The following is a 19,867-nucleotide window of genomic DNA, read 5'->3' on the forward strand; positions in this document are numbered from 1 at the left end:
GAGGAGGCAGCTATGTAAACCTTGCCTTCATCTTCTTTGGGCAACTATTATACTGGTGGCCTGCCCAAACGTGATATTCATCCCTCCTCCCGTTCCAGGAGGCAGCTATGTAAACCTTGCCTTCATCTTCTTTGGGCAACTATTATACTGGTGGCCTGCCCAAACGTGATATTCACCCCTCCTCCCGTTCCCCACCCCCGGCCCGATGAGCTGAACAGCATCTTACACAAAATTGGGTTGAGACGGGCCGAATTAATTCCACTTGGGATCTTTGCTGCATCTGCCTAATATTTTTGTTGTATCTATTTTGGCTTGATTCAAACCTTGATTACAGAGGAAAAGCCACAATTCATTAACTTATTGTACCTTCTCCCTGTGATAACACTTTAGTGTAGATTGTGGGTAACAGAACTACAGCTAATGGGCCTTATCCCTCCAAGCCTTGGTAATCTCGCCCACAATACCCAGGCAACTCAGCCTATTTGTGCTTGTGTTTTTTGCTCGCTGGTTTATCCTGTTTGAATTTTGAGGGTCTGGAGATTTGGAGAGGGCTGTTACTAGTGCTGTTGCCTTAGTGTATAAAATTGGAATTAGAATGCCAAGATTTCTCAGGATCTGCAGTTTGAGATGTATGCAAATTAGCGGCAACACCGATTTCAACTTTACATGTGGCTCACGAGACTCCATGATCTGTACCTACGCAGTCCATGAAGACAGAAGGCTTGGAAACACCTGGTATTGAGAGTAGTTTTGATTGTCGAATTAACAGGGCCATATTCAGTACTGAGGCAACCGAGGCACCCACTTCTATAACCTGTCCTGATTTGTAAATGAATATAATATTGTTCAATCATGACAATGTCAAGAAAGTGACCATGTTGCATAGTATAGAGGGACAGAGAAAATGTTTTGTGTCTCAGAAGTGCTGCTCTATAACGCTAAAATAACAACAACTGGGCAGGCGGCCATGTTTGCCTCAGTAAAATCTGTCCTGGATACGACCTTGCTAGTCAAATCTGGGATTCAGGTGCAGGCAGCTTTGAGCTACAAATGCATCTTTACCATTTAAGATTATTGTTGTTTTTCCAAGCAGAATTCCAGAAAAAAAATATATATTACTCATGTGGAATGGTTACTATGTTGGAGGCATATTGAGATTTACAAGCAACCTTTAACAAAAGTGAGCTGCTTCTAGTGCCATACTTGAATAGCCGGTAAGCGGATCCATGAGTTGAGTGACAGACACTCTCACTTGGTGTCGGGCCTGAAAGATGCAGCAAAAATTAATGGCTCATCATGGGATGGAGTTACAGGGAAAAGGCTGTGGCACAGCAGGTTGCTATTCTAATTCACCACTGGTGGGCTGCCCAGAGTTTGATATTCTCTTTACACTCTCCTATCTCCTCTTTTCGTTCCCCTTCCCCATGAGCTGGACAGCATCTTATTACCTGAGATGTGCTATTACTGTACCCTCCTGTAAATACCACAATGTCCCAAGCTGCTTCACAGATGGAACATAGACGAGGAAAAGGATACTGAGTCATAGCGAGAGAGATTTATGGGGTGACTGAAATTTGGCTGAAAAGATGCATTTTAAGACTTTTAAAGGAAGAGAGATGTAAAATACAAGGGTTTAGGCAGTGAGTTTTAGACAGTGGCTGAAGGCTCTGACACTGGGGGTGGTGGCAGATTCAGAAGATGTGCAGGAGGGATTGTAAGTCTGAAGGAGGCAGCAGAGATATGGTGGGAAATGCCATGGAAGGATTTGAAGACTAGAACAAGCATTGGAAATTTAATATGTTGGGAGGCAAGGATTTGGGGTGATCGTCAAGCAAGACTTCATTTTGGTCAGGATATATGTTATTAGTGTGAAAACCAGTGTACAATTTTTTTTCTTGTTTTAAAAATAATTAATTAGTAAATCGTTCTATATAGTTTTTTTAAGTCATTTTCAGTTATTTAAAATGGGATTACTCTCAGGTGCTGGACTAGACATTCGATTAAGAATGATTATTTTTTGTGATAAAATCCATTTTCAGCTGTACTAAAACTGCACTTTAAATACATCAAGGAATATATTTTAATGCAAATTAAAACATTTTTAAAATTAAGTTCTAAAATGCTGTCCAATTGAGCTGGTTCATGGAAGATTTTACGTTCGGCGGTTATGCAAAGTTTGAGCGGATTAAAAAAAAACACTTCTGAGCTCAATTTACGCCTGGATTGCGATTATGTCCAAAGCGGAATCTCTCCCCCAAAATGTGTTTTTTATTGATTTTTGTTTAAGAACTGCACTAAACTAAATTCTCTTTGATTTAGAAAACTAAGTATGTTGAAAGTCTGAAATAAAACAGAAAATACTGCAAATTGAGAATTGATCAGTCAACATGTGAAAGAGAACGATGGGTTTATCTTTCAGGGGTGACTCCTCATCAGAAGTCCACCAAAAATGTTACTTTTTTTCTTTTAGATACTCATCAACCTGCTTCATATCTCCAGTATTTTCCTGTTTTTATTTAGAATCTTATTAACCCGATTAATAAAACTCGTTCTGAGAAAATAAAGAACTGGAATATTGTTTGCAAAGCAGGTTATATAGTCTTTCACCTGAAATCTAGGTTTGACTCCAATCCAGACTGAAGGTATGAAAGTCTCCTCTGTGAGCTCCGTGGGTCCGACATGAAATAAGTACAAAACCAGATGTTAAAAAGAAAACTTTAAAAAAGAAGATTTATAATATAAGTTGTGACTGGTATTTAAATAAAAACACACTTTCTGCAAAATCCTAAAGGTGCTTTTGAAGTGTATCTAGAATCTTGTCAGGTGTAACTCTACATATTTATTGGTTTTAAAGTAAGTACAGAAAAAACTATCTTTTAATATTAAAAGGGGTGGTTATGTCTATGTATTTCTGAGCATTTTTTGATCTTGTAGATCATCATTAATCCAAACTGATGTAACATACATGTGAATGTGCGCGCCTTGTGATGCTAAGCACCGTGGTTTATCCAGATTATATAAGATTTGCAGATGGCAGGATAACATTTAGAAAGGGTGTATTGAGAAGAGATTTCGATGGTTATACTGTATATTACAGCCATGCTGAATCCAGCAGACCTGCTCATTGTCAGGCTGATTAAATATGCCTCAAGAATTCACCATCATCTTCTGCCTTCTGTCAGCCCCTACAGATGTCTAGTTATACTCACACTTCCATTCAGGTTTTTTCCAGACACAGGTTCCTTCGTCTTAGCTTTAACCTTTCAGACAGTCTTTTTCTATTCCAGCATTGTCTGAAGGAAACGATCTTCAGCTGTATAGCATACACGTCCAGCCTCTTGAATTAATAGGCTTTATTTCACATATAGGCTGTGATGGGTCTGTCCTATTTCAGACTGTAATAACATTTGAACATTATATCTTCTTACAAATTTGTAGCTAGCCATAGGTATTGGAATGTTTCAAATGGGTACTATGGCTGCTTTGTTTAGGGTTTCCTTACTCTTGGTTTGAGACGCTGTAGGAAAGTGAAAAGCACATCTTTCGTCTAGAAGCATTATATATTAATGGCAATTTTAAACTGGTGTCAGCTAACTGCTTTCTGTTGTTTTTATAAGGGGGAGGCAAATACTCAGATCATGTCTGAATAAAGGATAACTATATTGATTACTTGAAGAATGACCCCTATTGGGGCAAGATTTGTTGTTGTTTATCATTGCGACAAAATACAGAGCTGTTAATCTGTAATAGCTGTCGTATTCGAGTAGAGAAGCTGATGTTTTATCAGAATTCACACTGTGACATGAAAAGCTTTTCTGGTATAAAGGCCTTGGATTGCTGCTTGTCTCCAGTTCACTTGGAAACTGCACGTCCAGTTGACTTTGGCAAGAAGGGATTCGATGACGGCTAGCACCATGTTTTTCATTAAAACTGTCTTACATTAAAATCAATTTTGATGTCCTGTTGAAAATAAGCACTGTACTTCTTATTTTAATCTGCTCTTGAGCTAGTTTCTGTGGATATTTCTTTCTTGTAATGAACAATTATTCATTTTAGCCTAAGTACAGTGATATCCCATGCTATTTCCAGCATATAACCCAGTTGCATTAACATAGATTGTTTTCCTATGGGACTTCATCCTAGATACATTAAGCATTTGGTCAAGTTTTGTTGCATTGGAAGCACGGGCTTGCCAATAGAAGCTCACTCGTGTGGTGAGTATGAATAGTGAGTATTGGGAAAGAGCCCAAATAGTAGCTGCACATGTACCTAGCCAACAATATTCTTGCTGTTACAGGCTTCATTACTGCATGCAAGGCACTGCTCATTACTTCAGTGCTCATCACTCTCTTCCTAGCCGATACCCTACATTCTCTTTGCCCAGTGTACTTTTATCATGGTCCAGCTTTCAGTATTGTGCACAACTACTAATTGGATACTATCTTCAGACTAGCCTTTTCATAGCCCATGGTATGTCTCTTCCTTACTAATGTTCGTTTCTATCAGACATCATGCAGAGAAGATGCATGCCTGGACTGGGGGAAATTTGATTCACCGGTTCCTCCTGCTTACTGAACTATGTGTTTAACTGGCTTTGACCCAAAAGCCTGCTGGGAACTCCATGTTTTTTTTAAATCAAAAGCATCTTTGATTTAATGACTATTAATAAAATTTAAATGGTCAAATAGCATGCAAATAACTTGAAGAATGTGTTTATTTAATTATTGGAGAATCTTGTTCCAAAAAGACCATGGGTTTAATTTTGTCTACTGCGATTGTTTCATTTACTCTAAGCAGCTTGCAGCATTGAAAGTTGTCGCCTTCCTTTTTTAAATGTACATTTTTTTCCTCTATAGATCTTCCCTAGCCTTCCTTCCTTCTCATTTGTCTCACCATTGATATGAGTGCAAGCAAGAGAGCTGTTCCGTTATATCTAACCAGTAGATGGAATGCACGAACAATTTTCAGTGACTTGTGCGAGCATTTCTCGAGTGCACATTTGTGGGTAATCTGCTAACCTGTGTCACTCCCTGTCAGCAGAACCAGAATCAGAAACTTGGCTGTGTAGAAAATTATGTGCATTAATAGCATCTTACTTTTTTGTGACCTTTGTTTTTGCCTCTTCCTACATTTTGAAGTTTGCCTTTTTAATGTAATAATGTTATTCATATTAAAATAAATGTTTTCATGCCTCTGAGCCAAGTCTTGTGTTCATTTACCGAATCCTGCACAAAGGAAATGATCAGTACAAATCTATTGTAGATATGTAAGTTATATTTTCCTGAAGACATTTTTGTTGCAGTATATGTGCAGATTTATTCTGGGGAGTGAGTGTTTGTCACTTTGAGGTTACCAAAATAAGATACTGCAGGGGTTCTCTTTACTACCTCCTCCATTTCTGATGTGCTGAAGTTAACCCATCTGAACTGAGTACCACAGAAAATTATTAGCACACATACCCAAGAGGCTGCTTGTACTTGTTTGCCATAAGCCCTGTTTTACAGTACTTTTTTGGAATTGAGTAAGCAAAATATTTCATATAAAAAGTGTACATAAAGTATTCATGCTGCAGATACTTTTACGGCCATCTGCGATTACCTTTCTTACAAAAGAATGTTGAACAAAATGGTTGTACAAAGCTATTAATGTTGACTGTGTGTTGTTCTCTGCAGGACTACGTATCAAACAGGAGCCGGTAACCAGTTACCCTCAAGTGGTGATGGTGAGAGTTCCCACTCCTTCAGTCCAGAATGACAGTGACATCACTCTACTGCGGCACCTGGAGAAGATGGGCTGTCGCCTGGCCAATCGTCCTCAGGCCATACTGCACTGCGTCAACAAGTTCTGGACATTCCAGGAGTTAGCTGGTCACGGAATACCACTGCCTGATACTTTCTCGTATGGTAAGTATAAATGGATGCCAAGGATCCTTTTGCAACTTTTGAGTCTTCAGCAATATTTTACTTTTGTTGAATCTGGTAGTCAAATAAACACTTAATATCCTCTGACAAAGTAATTGTATTTAGATACAAGCTGGTCTGTGCAGTTTCCAGTGCTGTAGCTTTCTCTGGTACCTGCAGTAGTTACTACCACTAATTATTATATTTACAGTTGAATATGAAAGCTAGATAACATTTCTCAAATGTGCTACCTTACCATTCTCTATCTTGGTGTCCTTTTTTATTGTGGGTGCTGTGTGTCCCTGGAGACTTTCAGCTATTGCATTTGATATGGTTTGCCTCTCTTCTTCACATAAGAGGTGACCAAAAGCTGAAACGGATTGCCAGGATGGGTAATTGAGGCCAGAATACTGGACTTGTTTAAGAAATGGCTAGATGCTGTAATGGGAAGGTAGTGGGGTCTGTATTCTGGAAGGATAAGATAAAATGTGTGTCAATTTTTGGCCCATTTTGTATATGTTTTTAATACTCTGTTTCTCCTGGTCTGGGGGTGGGGTGGGGGTGGGGGAAAGAGAGGACAAATTTATTTCCTTCTTGCAATCAGCCAAATTGAGAGGTGGGGATTGAAGCATTTATTTACACAATAACCTAGAAATGTTCTTCTTACAACAGGTGGCCACGAAAATTTTTCCAAAATGATTGATGAAGCTGAGCCTTTGGGTTATCCGGTAGTAGTTAAAAACACACGAGGTCATCGAGGTATAAACTCTTTCTCATTCTGCAGTTGAGTACAGATACAGTAAAGCCTCAAAAACCTATATTTAATGCCACAATTTTTATTATCATTTTTGTAAAGGACCAGAATTCAGAACAGTGAAGGATGGTACCACCTCTGTTCTGTGCTAAGATAGCTGATCTCACCTGTAATAGCAGTTGGGGCACTACAATTGGTCACAGTTCCCCATCATGGGGGGGGCGGTGGTGGTGGGAGGGGAGGGGAGGGGGGTAGAGAGAGAGAGAGAGGCATGTGTGGAATTGGCCAGGCTTTTAGCTCCCAATCACTATCCAGTGACCCCTAATGATAAATATGAGAGCTTGGATTTGGGCGATGATAGGCTTGGCTGTGTTGCCGCCTCCACCCCAATGCTCAATAGCCTGCCGACACACTCACTGTCCAGGATTGCATATTAAGCATAGCCCCATTGGTGAGGTACCAGAGGGTGCCTGCTGCTCAGTGGAATGACTCTCCAGCAAGAACCACCATTTTCAGGAGAGAAGACAAACAAATTAATGGATTAAAATCTGTCTCTTTTTTTTTCAAAAATAATTTGAGTTTACATGCAAATATTACAAAGTGAAATACTGAGCTGTCTTGGTGTGTTCTTTAGTGCCATGTATATAAAGAATAATACTAAAGCTTCTTCTTTATTACGTCAGCAGAAATTGCACATTATTTATAACCTGTTCAGATGCATAACAGAGTTTTACCTTTGTGTTGTTCCACTTCAGGAAAAGCAGTGTTCCTAGCACGGGACAAGCATCATTTGTCAGATTTATCTCACCTGATACGACACGATGCCCCGTACCTTTTCCAGAAATACGTAAAGGAATCTCATGGGAAGGATATCCGCGTGGTGATGGTGGGAGGCCGTGTGATTGGTGCGATGCTACGCTGCTCCACAGATGGCAGAATGCAAAGCAACTGCTCATTAGGTGAGAATTTGCACTTCGTGGGTAGTTACTACAAGACCCGTGGCATCCCACGTGTCTCCATTGGTAAAGTCAGTCTGTAACTCAGTTATATGGACCATAAGTCCCAGGTTTGTTCCCTGGTCTGGTTTGGGACCGTTGGTCCCAGTGCTTCGGGTTTTGATTGGGGGAAAATCAGCAAGGGTTCCTGCTCTTAATTGCAAAATTAAAGCCATCTGACTTCATATTTGTACTGATGCCTCTGCGCAGAAATAAAAAGAGGATTGGCGGGGAGGTGTGCGGAGAGGTTCTCTTCTCTGTCTTTGTCCGTTGGCATTTGGCTCTTGAGGAAGATGGTGAAGGATACAAGCCCATGAACTAAAATGTTAAAGCAGCAAGAAATGCTGGGATTCAGCCCCACATGAACTGATCACCGTCCGATATTTTTCACAAGTAAGCAGTCTCCTGGCTCCTAACAACAATTTTCCTGTTAACTTTTGAAATGTTGCATTGGTACCATTCTGTTGATCTGGGTTTAGGCACATTATTGGACAGTGTGGAAGGAGTTTATTGTGTCTCTAACTGTGCTGTATCTGACCTAGGAGTGCTTCTTGATTATCGCTGGGCACCACATATGGTAGGTGTTACATCTCCAGCATTGACATCCTTAATCTTGAGTAAAAACATTCAGCAAATCCCCTGTCCCCCCATAAAAAATGCTTATAGTCTGAAGTGTGTGTTCATTATATAGTAGAATGTTCCTAATCCAAACTAGCCAGGAACAATCACAGTTCAGGTTAACTATTTGTTTAGAGTAATATGTTTATTTATAGTACCTGTAACTGTGCTTCTCAGTTTTGCAGTTGCTTTGCAGATTTACTGTGTCTTAACTGTTTGTTTCAATACATAAATACCAATTCCCCATGCTAATAAGAGATGGTCTTTCCAACTCCCTGTTCTCAATACTGATCTGTGCAAATTAACTGTGTTTAGATAATTTCTGAGAAGTAATATATTAATTGTGTTTGCATGTACATTTAATTAATTAGAGTGGGCTTGGTTACCAAGATGTGTAACATGGGTACCATGTTATTGCACATTTAACATGACTTAATTTTCTTAAATGAGTGTCGAGTGCTTGTGCTTTATTTATTGTAGACATATTGGTTCCCCACTTGACTTCTTGTTTCTTTTTTTTAAGTTAATTCTGCCATTTTACAAAGACTGTTGTAAGGCTGGATTGCTGGGTTTTTCTATCATTTGAGGCCTTCAGATGTGAAGGTAGAGCATCCTCCAGTGGAAACTGACACTACTGCATTTCAGTTCACTGAAGTGATCAGGCTGTAAAGTCATTAGAACCCAGAGATCAGGAGCTTGGATTCAAACTGGAAAAAACCGTTATGCCTTCCTTCAAACACATGACAGTTTAATTTGTTGCGTAATTAAAATCTTAAGAGTTTGACTGCTGTGCTGACAAAAAGCTGCATTGGACAGAGTGAGTGTGGCACCTTAAAAAAAAAAAGTCAGGCCACTGAGGCTCAGAGATATTCCACTAGTGGTTTGGGACATGTCGGGCACAAAGGAAAACACTTGTAGATTGCTGGGCAGCCCTAGGACATCAATGAACGATTTCTACAGGGATGTGTCCTCTGCCCAAACTTCTTCAGCTGCTTCATCACTGACCTTCCCCCGTTATAAGGTCAGGAGTGGGGCTAGTCGCTGATGATTCCATAGCATTCAGCTCCATTCACAACTCTGATAATAAAGCAGCCCATATCTGCCTACAGCAGAATCTGGACAACATCCAAGGTTGGGCTGACAAGTGCAGGTAAAATTTGTATCACAAATTCTAGATAATGACCATCTCTAGCAAGAAAAGGCCCAACCACCAACCGGCCCCCCAACCTTCAATAGCATCAACATCTTGGGGGCCACCAATGACCAGAACCTGAATAGGACCAGCCATATCAACACTATAGTTATAAGAATAAAGGAAAAGAGTGGCTTAAGTAAATGTTGGTCCCCTAGAGGATGAGACTGGGGAATTAATAATGGGGAACAGGGAAATGGCAGAGATGTTGAACAAATATTTTGTATTGGTGTTCACGGTAGAAGACACTAAACAGTGGATAATCAAGGGACAATAGGGAGGGAAGAACTTAATACAATCACTATCACTAAAGAAGTAGTACTTGGTAAAATAACAGGACGAAAGGCAGACAAGTCCCCTGGACCTGATGGCTTACATCCTAGGGTCTTAAAAGAAGTGGCTACAGAGATAATGGATGTATTGATTGTTATCTACCAAAATTCCCTGGATTCTGGGGAGGTCCCAATGGATTGGAAAACTGCAAATGTAATGTCCCTATTTTAAAAAAAGGAGATAGAAAGTAGGAAACTAGACCAGTTAGCCTAACATCCGTCGCTGGGAAAATGTGAGGTTATCCACTTTGGCAGAAAAAATAGAAAAGCAAATTATAATTTAAATGGAGAAAAATTGCAAATGCTGCAGTACAGAGGGACTTGGGGTCCTTGTGCATGAAACACAAAACGTTAGTATGCAGGTACAGCAAGTAATCAGGACAGCAAATGGAATGTTGGCCTTTATTGCAAGGGGGATAGAGTATAAAAGCAGAGAAGTCCTGCTACAACCTAGAGTACTGCGTACAGTTTTGGTCTCCATATTTAAGGAAGGATATACCATTATTAAGGAAGCAGTAGCAGGACATTTGGAAAAGCATAATTCAATCAAGCAGAGTCAGCATAGTTTTATGAAAGGGAAATCATGTTTGACAAATTTGCTGGAGTTCTTTGAGGATGTAACGAGTAGGGTGGATAAGGAAGAACCGGTGGATGTGGTGTATTTGGATTTCCAGAAAGCAGTCGATAAGGTTACTGCACAAGATAAAAGTTCACTGGGTTGGGGGTAATATATTAAGATGGACAGAGGATTGGCTAACTAACAGAAAACAGAAAGTCGGGATAAATGGGTCATTTTCCAGTTGGCAAATAGTAACTAGTGGGGTGCCGCAGGGATCAGTGCTGGAGCCTCAACTATTTACAATCTATATTAATGAATTGGATGAAGGGACTGAGTGTAATGTAGCCAATGTTTGCTGATAATACAAAGATGGGTGGGAAAGCAAATTGTGAGGAGGAGGACACAAAAACTCTGCAAAGGGATATAGACAGGCTAAGTGAATGGACAAAAATTTGGCAGATGGAGTCTAATGTGGGAAAATGTGAGGTTATCCACTTTGGCAGAAAAAATAGAAAAGCAAATTATAATTTAAATGGAGAAAAATTGCAAATGCTGCAGTACAGAGGGACTTGGGGTCCTTGTGCATGAAACACACAGTTAGTATGCAGGTACAGCAAGTAATCAGGAAGGCAAATGGAATGTTGCCCTTTATTGCAAGGGGGATAGAGGTATAAAAGCAGAGAAATCCTACTACAACCTAGAGTACTGCGTACAGTTTTGGTCTCTGTATTTAAGGAAGGATATACCTGCATTGGAGGCTGTTCAGAGAAGGTTCACTAGGTTGATTCCGGAGACGAGGCGGTTGACATGAAGAAGATAGGTTGAGTAGTTTGGGCCGAGACTCATTGAAGTTCAGAAGAATGAAAGGTGATCTTATCGAAACATATAAGATAATGAAGGGTCTCGACAAGTTGGATGCAAGGAGGATATTTCCACTCATAGGGGAAACTAAAACTAGGGGACATAGTCTCAAAATAAGGGACCGCCCATTTAAAACTGAGATGAGAAGGAATTTCTTCTCTGAGAGTTGTAAATCTATGGAATTCTCTGCCCCAGAAAGCTGTGGAGGCTGGGTTATTGAATATATTTAAGGCGATAGACAGATTTTTGAGCGACAAGGGAATAAAGGGTTATGGGGAGCAGGCAGGGAAGTGGAGCTGAGTCCACGATCAGATCAGCCATGATCTTATTGAATGGCGGAGCTGGCTCGAGGGGCCATATGGCCTATTCCTGCTCCTATTTCTTATGTTCTTAATAAAGCAGAGGCTCAGAACTCCGTAATGAATGGCTCACCTCCTGACCCCCTCAAAGCTTCTCCACCACCTACAAGGCTCAAGTTAGATATGTGGTGGATGAGGCCACTCACCTGGATAGGTGCAACCGCAACAACATTCGAAAAGCTCGCTATCCAGATCCAGATTGCTTGATTTTTTTTCCCCTGCCACTGGACTTGATAGCCACTTCCTGCACCACAGGCACCCTGCAGCTGCAATATGTATGATCTACAGGGTGTGCTGCAGAAACTCAACAAGGTTAGTTCAACAACCACTCTCTCCCTTGTGGTCTTTACCATTGAGAAGGACCGCACAGCAATGTAATGAGAACTCCATCACCTCCATGTTTCCCTCCTAAGTCATCACACACTATACTGCCTTGGACATATATCGGCATTCTTAATTTAGTGTTCTGGAATTCTCTACCTAACACTATTGTGGAAGCAGCACCACCATGAGGACTGCAGTGGTTCTAGGAGATGGCCACCACCACTTTCTTTAGATAACTAAGGATTGATAATAAATGCATCCTTGGCAGCATTGACCACATCTAGAGAACAATTTTTTTTTTGTAACCGGTTGGGGGAGGAGCAACGGGAGACTAATGATGGTACAGGTAGTGTCAAAAATAAACTGTTTAAGACACCAGTTGGAAAAAATTGTCACCTTCAGCAGTTAGCAACAGGCATTCAGGAAAGTTACAGTTCTTCATTTCAAGATTAGCAGAATTGCTGTGTGCAGATAAATTTATTATCTGGGACCTGACAAGTGTTGAAGCTTGCTCTCTGGGTAAGCCCGAGTTAAAATGAGGTAAGACTGAAGATTTGAGTTCTTCTTTCCCAGCAGAGGGTCCAGCTGTAGATATCGGGCTTCCTGACTGTTGCATAGAAAACTTAATTGTTCATTATTAAAAGAGTACCTACATATTTCTCTCTTTTTCCCTGCAGTGCCTAAAAAAAAATTCCAATTTTCTTGGGAGTTCTGAACTGATCCTGTCTTTTCTGTGTTTGACAGGAGGTGTTGGTGTGATGTATCAGCTGAGTGAGCAGGGCAAACAGCTGGCAATCCAGGTCTCGAATATCTTGGGCATGGACGTGTGCGGTATCGATCTGCTCAGGAAAGATGACGGTTCTTTTGTAGTGTGTGAAGCCAATGCAAATGTAGGTTTCAGGGCCTTTGACAAAGCTTGCAGTCTGGATGTAAGCGGTATCATAGCGGACTACGCCCTGTCGTTACTGCCAAGCAGACTGACTAGAAAAATGTCCCTCCTTTCTGTAGTTTCGAGTGCCAGTGAAACGAGTGAGCCAGAGGTGGGGGCACCAGTCAGCGCCATCCCGGAGAGTGTGTTCACCATGAGTGTGGGATCCAGCTCCAGTGAGAGTGACCCTGAAATAGTGGAGGTCAGGGATTCTGACACTACTGCTTCCAGGTCCATGCACACTGTCCTGCCTGAGCCAGGCTACAACATGAACAATCTCATAAACACTGAAATTAAACTATTGAGTGAGTGAGGCTGAGGAGCCTCTAGTAACAGGTATAACAGACAGGGCTGCTTTCCCAGCTGAACTGTAAATAAAAGGCTAAAAGAATTGATGGAAGAGACACTTAATGGTTAACGTGGAGAATAAATTATGTCAAGTCTGGGTTTGTTGAATAACCCTGAATGACATTATAGCCATTAACTCACTCCTGGGCAATGGGTTATGTATTCTCAATTGGGGGTGGGGCGGGAGCAGTTAGGTGCAGTTTATAAACTTACTTCAATAACACAATAGTATGATTTCAGTTGTTTAGTTAAAAGACATTGCCTCGGCAATAAAAAGGTATTCAATATCTGAAAGAGAAAGACCGGTTAATTTTATGGAAGAGACCCATCATCAGTTCTTGTTGGGAAATGCACTCTCTGCTAGACACCTCCCAGTGGTGGCATGGCTGAGATTAGGAACTTTCCGCATTTGGAATCAATGTCTTGCCTCTCTGCAATGAACTGCACCTCCATGCTATTTTCCCCTTCCCTAGAATAGCTGTTTCATGTATTTCGTACTGTCTGCTATGGCAGCAGTGCTATTTGCTAAAGTCTGCGTCGACTGCACAGAACTTGAAGATTTTTCAGGAATTTTGGTGGGAACAGTTTGAACTGGTATGCTAATAAATAAAAGAGCCGATTATTATTCCGGAGCATGTCGTGACTCACAAGCTGAGATCTTTTAGCTGGTCTCGACCAAAAGCATAATGATGAAGGGAATGAAGAACATCAATTTAAAGTAAAATGGCAGCACACACCAAAAATGACATGAGCCATGATTTTTATCCTGAGCCCTTCTCCGCCCCCCCACCCCCCCCCAAAAAATTCTTAAACGGTGAGCTTAAAATGTTGATTATAAAATAAACACATTTCTACAGAAAGTAATTTGAGAGCAAAATCTAATCAGTAATATATAAAAGAGCTTAGATGATTAGTCATTTAATATTTTTAGCTCTTTATGGAATTTGGCATGTGAAGTTGCCTACAAGATTGGTTAATGGATAAAGGGTGCGTGTTGAGGGGGTGTGATGATAAACAGTGGAAAACTGGTTGCTTACAAGTAGTTTCTCCATGTTTGAAGGTGAGGTAGAAGTTCTCAGCTTGAGATTTGGCTGTAATATTGATGAAATCTTCATTTTGTCGACTTAATTGATAAAATGTTATGTTTTTCTCAGACTTGTGATTGCATGGAAACAATCCCAGGCATAACATAGACATATATGGGCAAATAAATAGAATACACAGTCTAGCCTGTAGATACAAAAGTCATTTTGACTCGTGAGTGACCAAGTTGATGTGTGGTGTAAATGCATTGAATTGTAGCTACTGTTCATTGCCCCATTTCCATTTCACTATTTTAATTTTACTTGCCAAAACTTATGCTAATGTTACATTAAAAAAAAATCAAAGATGAACTAAGGTTATTTGTCCCATTGAAGCTGGTCTCTAGTATCCTAATTCTCCAGGTAATGGGAGAATTCTTCCCATTGTGCAAGTAATGGGTTAATGCATGGGGATTGATCTCTGTTCCTTAATTAGCTGGTGAAATGTGAATTGCATAGGAATTAACTAAATCAGTAAGAATTAGAAAATTGGTGTCACTTGACATGATTCAGAACAGCATTTATTGATGTTTATATTCCAAGTGTTGGTTATCTGTTAGAGGTGAAATCTACAAAGTGTGAAATGTATGGGGATTTTCTGACTTTGCAGAAGCCAGCTCCTCTTATTAAAAAGCAGTGTCTGTATTTACAAATTGTATCTCCCAGTACGATGGGCACAGCACCAGTATTATGTTTTCCTTTCAAAAAATGTCAGTATATTTCCTGGTTTTTATAATTATTGATGAGTTTGAGCGCACATTACTGAATGTGTAACTTTGGCTGTTAATGAATCTGTCAATAAGCACAAGGCTCTCGGGCACTTTAAACAAACTAGAATACACAATGTTGTCATTTTAAAACTAATTTTAAATAGGAAAACTCAGTTTCAACAGTTTTGGTTGATACATAAGCTTTCTTCATCATACTATTGTAAATACTGGCACTTGAAACAAAAGCCACCAGTTTAGCTAGCTGTCACATAATGCCAAGTTATCTCATTTCGCTAGATGAAAGGCCAAGTAAAACAGCTCGACGTTAAGTGGCAGCTATTACTATAAAATGAGCAGGTAATGGGATCAGAAGCCAAACACAGTAAACTGATTAAACCATTAAAAATGCCCATGTAAAAAAAACACTGCCAATTTTTTGCAGTATTAAAAATATGTATTACATTGAAATAACCTAAAATCCTGGACAGATTTGGCCATAGAATCTACATTTACGTGTCTCAGAATTTGGTTAGGTTGGGTTGGGTTTCCTGCAGAAATTGGCTTGAGGTGCTGCAGAATTCTAGGTCCCTAAAAAATGTAACTGATGAATTTCTATAATTGTATACTCAACAACAAGTTGGCTGTGCAGCTCAATAAGACCAACAGTGTTCTCTAAATAATATGATACTCATTGATGTAAAGGCAATCTGGCCGTGGCAGTACTCTTTGCACCATTAAGGTACAGGACAGCTCTCAACATAACCTGTTGATGTGTGAGTATTTAAAGCAGTAAAGGAGCATTGTACACATTTTACATTAAGAGACTGTACTGACCTGGGTTTGCACAACAACTGGGTTAAATGTAATTAATTCCTTCTGGAATGGCTCCAGCTATCCAACATGAGATGTGTTAACTACAATTCAAGGGACTTTGAATTAAAGTAATTAAAATTGGCTCTGTCTGGGGACTTGGATTAAAAGGTTCACAGCATCCTCTTCCACTCTTTTAACATCCTCGAGCACACCAGCCTGTAACTTTTAAGATGGCTTGTGAACATTCCCAACCATTTTCTATAAACATTCCAGCAATTTTTAAAAGGCAACAGGGTTACTTTGGAAAATTAAGATCCAAAATTCAAGGCTTTATCTGTGTTGTTGAAAAGTTTTCCCACAATATTCTGATTGACTACTTTGATTCTGTTCCAGCTGCTGCTGGGTTATAACTCAATGACTTGAAAATCCCTAGAACTATTTCCATGCAACACTGAATCCAGGGATAAAGCACAGACACAGTTCACCATGCTTCACTTAAACTTGTTGACTACATTTCTCAAAGCACATGCTTGATTTTTCTTTTGCATACAATTCCCTGATGACAAAAGGTGTGAATGCACCACATAGTATGGCATGCAATCCAACACACTCCCTGGTGCTGAGTTAGCATATATGAATGGGGATGCTGATTTTGGCCTGGGCTGGATGAGGGGTGTCGGAAATGATCTCACAGTGAAAGTGTTTCTAAACAGTAGCAAAGGACAAAGTCAGGCTTGATCCTTAATCAAACAGCCCACTATTCAGGCTTGCAGGTGAAGAATGGCCACGTGTGGTGTGAAGTGCCAGAGGGTCACTTTGACTGGAACTGTCACCCAGCATAAGGCTTCGTCTTCAGGGGAGTAAAGATGAAGGCGGAAACTCAAATTTAAAGCCACCTATGCTAAGGAAGTTGTGCAATATCTGTGGTAGACAGAACGTTTTAATAGCAATCAATTTTATTTGCATGTACTCAGATGCAAAATTAACAGCAAAAGCAGTATGTTTTTATAATCTTTCTCTTCCCTCCACCCCGCCCCCCCCCCCCCCCACCAAACACCAAAATAAAAGGATTAGCCATGACATTCATTCTAAAGGAGCCCTTGGGCTCCCCTGTAAATTCAGTGTTGTAAGAACTTTGTTGAGGTGACAAAGCGATGTCTTTATTTAGAATAAAGTACAACTGACTCCATAGCCATTTCTTTAAATAGAATTCACAGCGCAGAAACAGGCCATTCGGCTCAACAGGTCCATGCCAGTGTTTACACTCCGCACGAGTCTCCTTCCACCCTACTTCATCTCACCCCATCAACATATTCTTCTATTCTTTTCTCCCTCATGTTTTTATCCAGCTCCCCCTTAAATGCATCTATACTATTCACCTCAACCACTCCCTATGGTAGCAAGTTCCACATTCTCACCACTCTCTGGGTAAAGAGGTTTCTCCTGTGTTCAAGATTTGATTTATTAGCAACTATCTTATATTGACGTCCCCCTAGTTCTGGTTTTAGTGATGTTAGTTAAGTGACAAAAACTGGCCCCTGCTCCCCTTCCAACAATGGCCATTGGATCTCCCACCTCGCCCTAACGTCTCATGCGAAAGATTTTGAGGGAAGCAGAATGGGCTGTTAAGTCTGTGAACATCTTCACTGACACTGCCAGTGGCTAACCCACGAGGAGCTGTGCTCAAGTGGTATGGATTGTCCCAACAAGATAGTATTAGTTGTTTTTGCTTCCTTCTTTCTTTGTAAATGTCCAGCATTTGAGTAAGTTGCCTAAATGGATAGGGAGGCTACTGGCGTTGAAGATCAAGAGGGGCCTGATAACACAGGTGCACCATTGCAGGCTGAATTGCAGAGATCCAGAACTGTTGGAAAATCTACTTATTCTGACAGTGCAGTATAGTTTACAATTTAATTTAAGAACATGGAAGAGGATGAAGAGCCTGTATATTTGAATAAAGATGCCCTACAATTGAATTGAGTGTACTTGCCTCCCTGATAACTGAGGGGTAGGAGAAGAGAGGAAGAGCTCCAATGGTTCAAAGATTGAAAGTGTTTTAAAATGGTGAGGGAGAAGTGGTGAATATTTGCTGGTGCTCTGCCCTCTCACCTATTTCAGTAAATTGCTGATTTTTATGTTTTTTTTTTAACTTAGTAAAACTATGACAAGCTGGCTGATGTTTATGCAGTGGTTGTGCGCAGGACGTGTCCTGGTTACAGTAAGATATGTTGAACATCCACAAGTGACGCTGACTGGATAATTTGTCGGATAATTTGTGATCTCTTACAGCTAGCTGTTGACTTGATATTTACGGTACGCATCTAAAATTTAAAAGAATTTTTGCCTTTATGACGTAACTGGTAATGGGGTAAAAGAGAAGAAAAGGTAACTTTATAAACAAAGCCAATGATTATCAAGCCATGCACAAGATGAAAAACTTTTTCAGACATGAATTCCTTCAGCCCCAAACCAGCTCTGCTTCAATTAGGATTTCTGAATGCAAACTTCAAGTGTGGCAGACATTTCTACCAACTGTTTGATAGACGAGTGCTACATGATACCCTGTACAACATGTGTTGTCATGCAAAACACTGACAGGCTGGCAGGTTTAATCAATTACATTACGACTATACTGGTGAAATAATTTAATTGGAGCATGCTGATACCAAAATTAAATTTTAAAAAAAATTGTTACTGCCCCCCCCATCCCCTAACCAATAATTCTAGAATGAAATGTGTTATGGTTTTTGCATGGGGTTGAGGGAAGAGATTTGACCCTTTTATCCACACTTTCCCTTCATTCCACCTTTGTTGGAGATGTGAGCATTTGAACAAAAGTATTACTGCAGATTCTTTGCATTTGCCTCACTCTGATCAATAAGGATATTTTACCCAGTGGATATTCTCCTTTCCACGGTACTTGAAACTGTAGGATGAATTTATATACCTAGCCTTAGCGTAACAAAAAAACGGTTTCCGTTGATTTGTAAACACTGAGTCAGATCAATGCTGTTGTGCTGGAAACTTTAAAGTGGAAACCCCCGGTAGCTGAGGTTTCAAACCCGATTGCTGATCTTTTACCACAGCCTTAACATGGTTGCTTTATCTATGGCAGACTCGAGAGCAGTTCATTGTATAGAGTGTAAAACTGAGACAGCCTCACCAATCCTGACATTCCATTGTGTTTGCAGACCAACTGTGGGAGAGCGGGAGAAGCAGCCCTGTCCCATTCTCCAGGCATGAGTAGAATATTATACATATGTAGTTAGGAATTAAATTTAACTTGTATTTAAGAGAAAAAAATATTTGAACATCCAAAAACTGTTGAGTTTATGCTTTTACTGCTTATTTCATAAACGAACGGTGTTCTTTAAACATTGGGGTGGGGGTGGGAGGGAAAGGTCTGAAAATGTACATTTTAAGAATAAGCTGTGAGTGTTCCAATGCACTGAACTGTACAGCTGTGACGTTTGAATTTACTGACGGTTTCACTAACTGCGTTTCTCTGTAGAACATTGTGTTTGGAGCAAGGTTGATTTTTCTTGTGTAAGTGTGACTGTGTGCATGCAAGACTGGGTGCCTTGTTCAAATGTTGTGATTGACACAATAGTCAAAGGCCATGAATGAGTTGGAGTACAAGGCAGTTGTACAACCAAGTAACCTTGATAGCATACACTAGGGACATAGCTGAAACAGTTTGAATGATCAAAGCCTGAAAATTAGTGTGACTATCTTCACTGAGATGGTTTGGGATATATGCACTACACTTGTTTTAAATAATCTTTTATTGGGGTAAAGCAACTTTAATTTAAGTGCAGCATTTCCCATTCATGTCAATGTTCATGTGATATGAAAAGTAACCTGATGGTTATATCCTTTTAGATAAGGTACTGTAGACTAAAGGGTGACCCATTTTCAGCTAGCAGCTTGTGTTCAGTGTATACATCTTTGGTTATACATTGTGCTTGCACATATTGCAACATGGGCTGCAATTAAGATCTGACCATATTGATGTGTACAGTTACTGGTAGGTTACCTTCAGCATCAAGCTATTGGGAATTGTAAAAATGTTGACCGTGACACTTCAGACAA

The 19,867-nt window shown here is 40.2% G+C and overlaps 1 protein-coding gene across 1 annotated transcript in view; it reads left to right on the forward strand.

Annotated features, from left to right (window-relative positions):
• Positions 1 to 19,131, forward strand: part of rimkla (ribosomal modification protein rimK-like family member A) — a 55,180-nt gene extending 36,049 nt beyond the window's left edge. Inside the window, exons 2-5 of the mRNA XM_070860236.1 lie at positions 5,673 to 5,903; positions 6,573 to 6,659; positions 7,410 to 7,613; positions 12,639 to 19,131. Of these exons, the coding sequence (XP_070716337.1) occupies positions 5,673 to 5,903; positions 6,573 to 6,659; positions 7,410 to 7,613; positions 12,639 to 13,135 (1,019 nt within the window). The 3' untranslated portion in view covers positions 13,136 to 19,131. The remainder of the gene's footprint in view (positions 1 to 5,672; positions 5,904 to 6,572; positions 6,660 to 7,409; positions 7,614 to 12,638) is intronic.
• The last annotated feature ends 736 nt before the right edge of the window (positions 19,132 to 19,867 follow it).

The sequence above is a fragment of the Pristiophorus japonicus genome, chromosome 18, assembly GCF_044704955.1.
Source record: "Pristiophorus japonicus isolate sPriJap1 chromosome 18, sPriJap1.hap1, whole genome shotgun sequence".
Classification (NCBI taxonomy): domain Eukaryota; kingdom Metazoa; phylum Chordata; class Chondrichthyes; family Pristiophoridae; genus Pristiophorus; species Pristiophorus japonicus.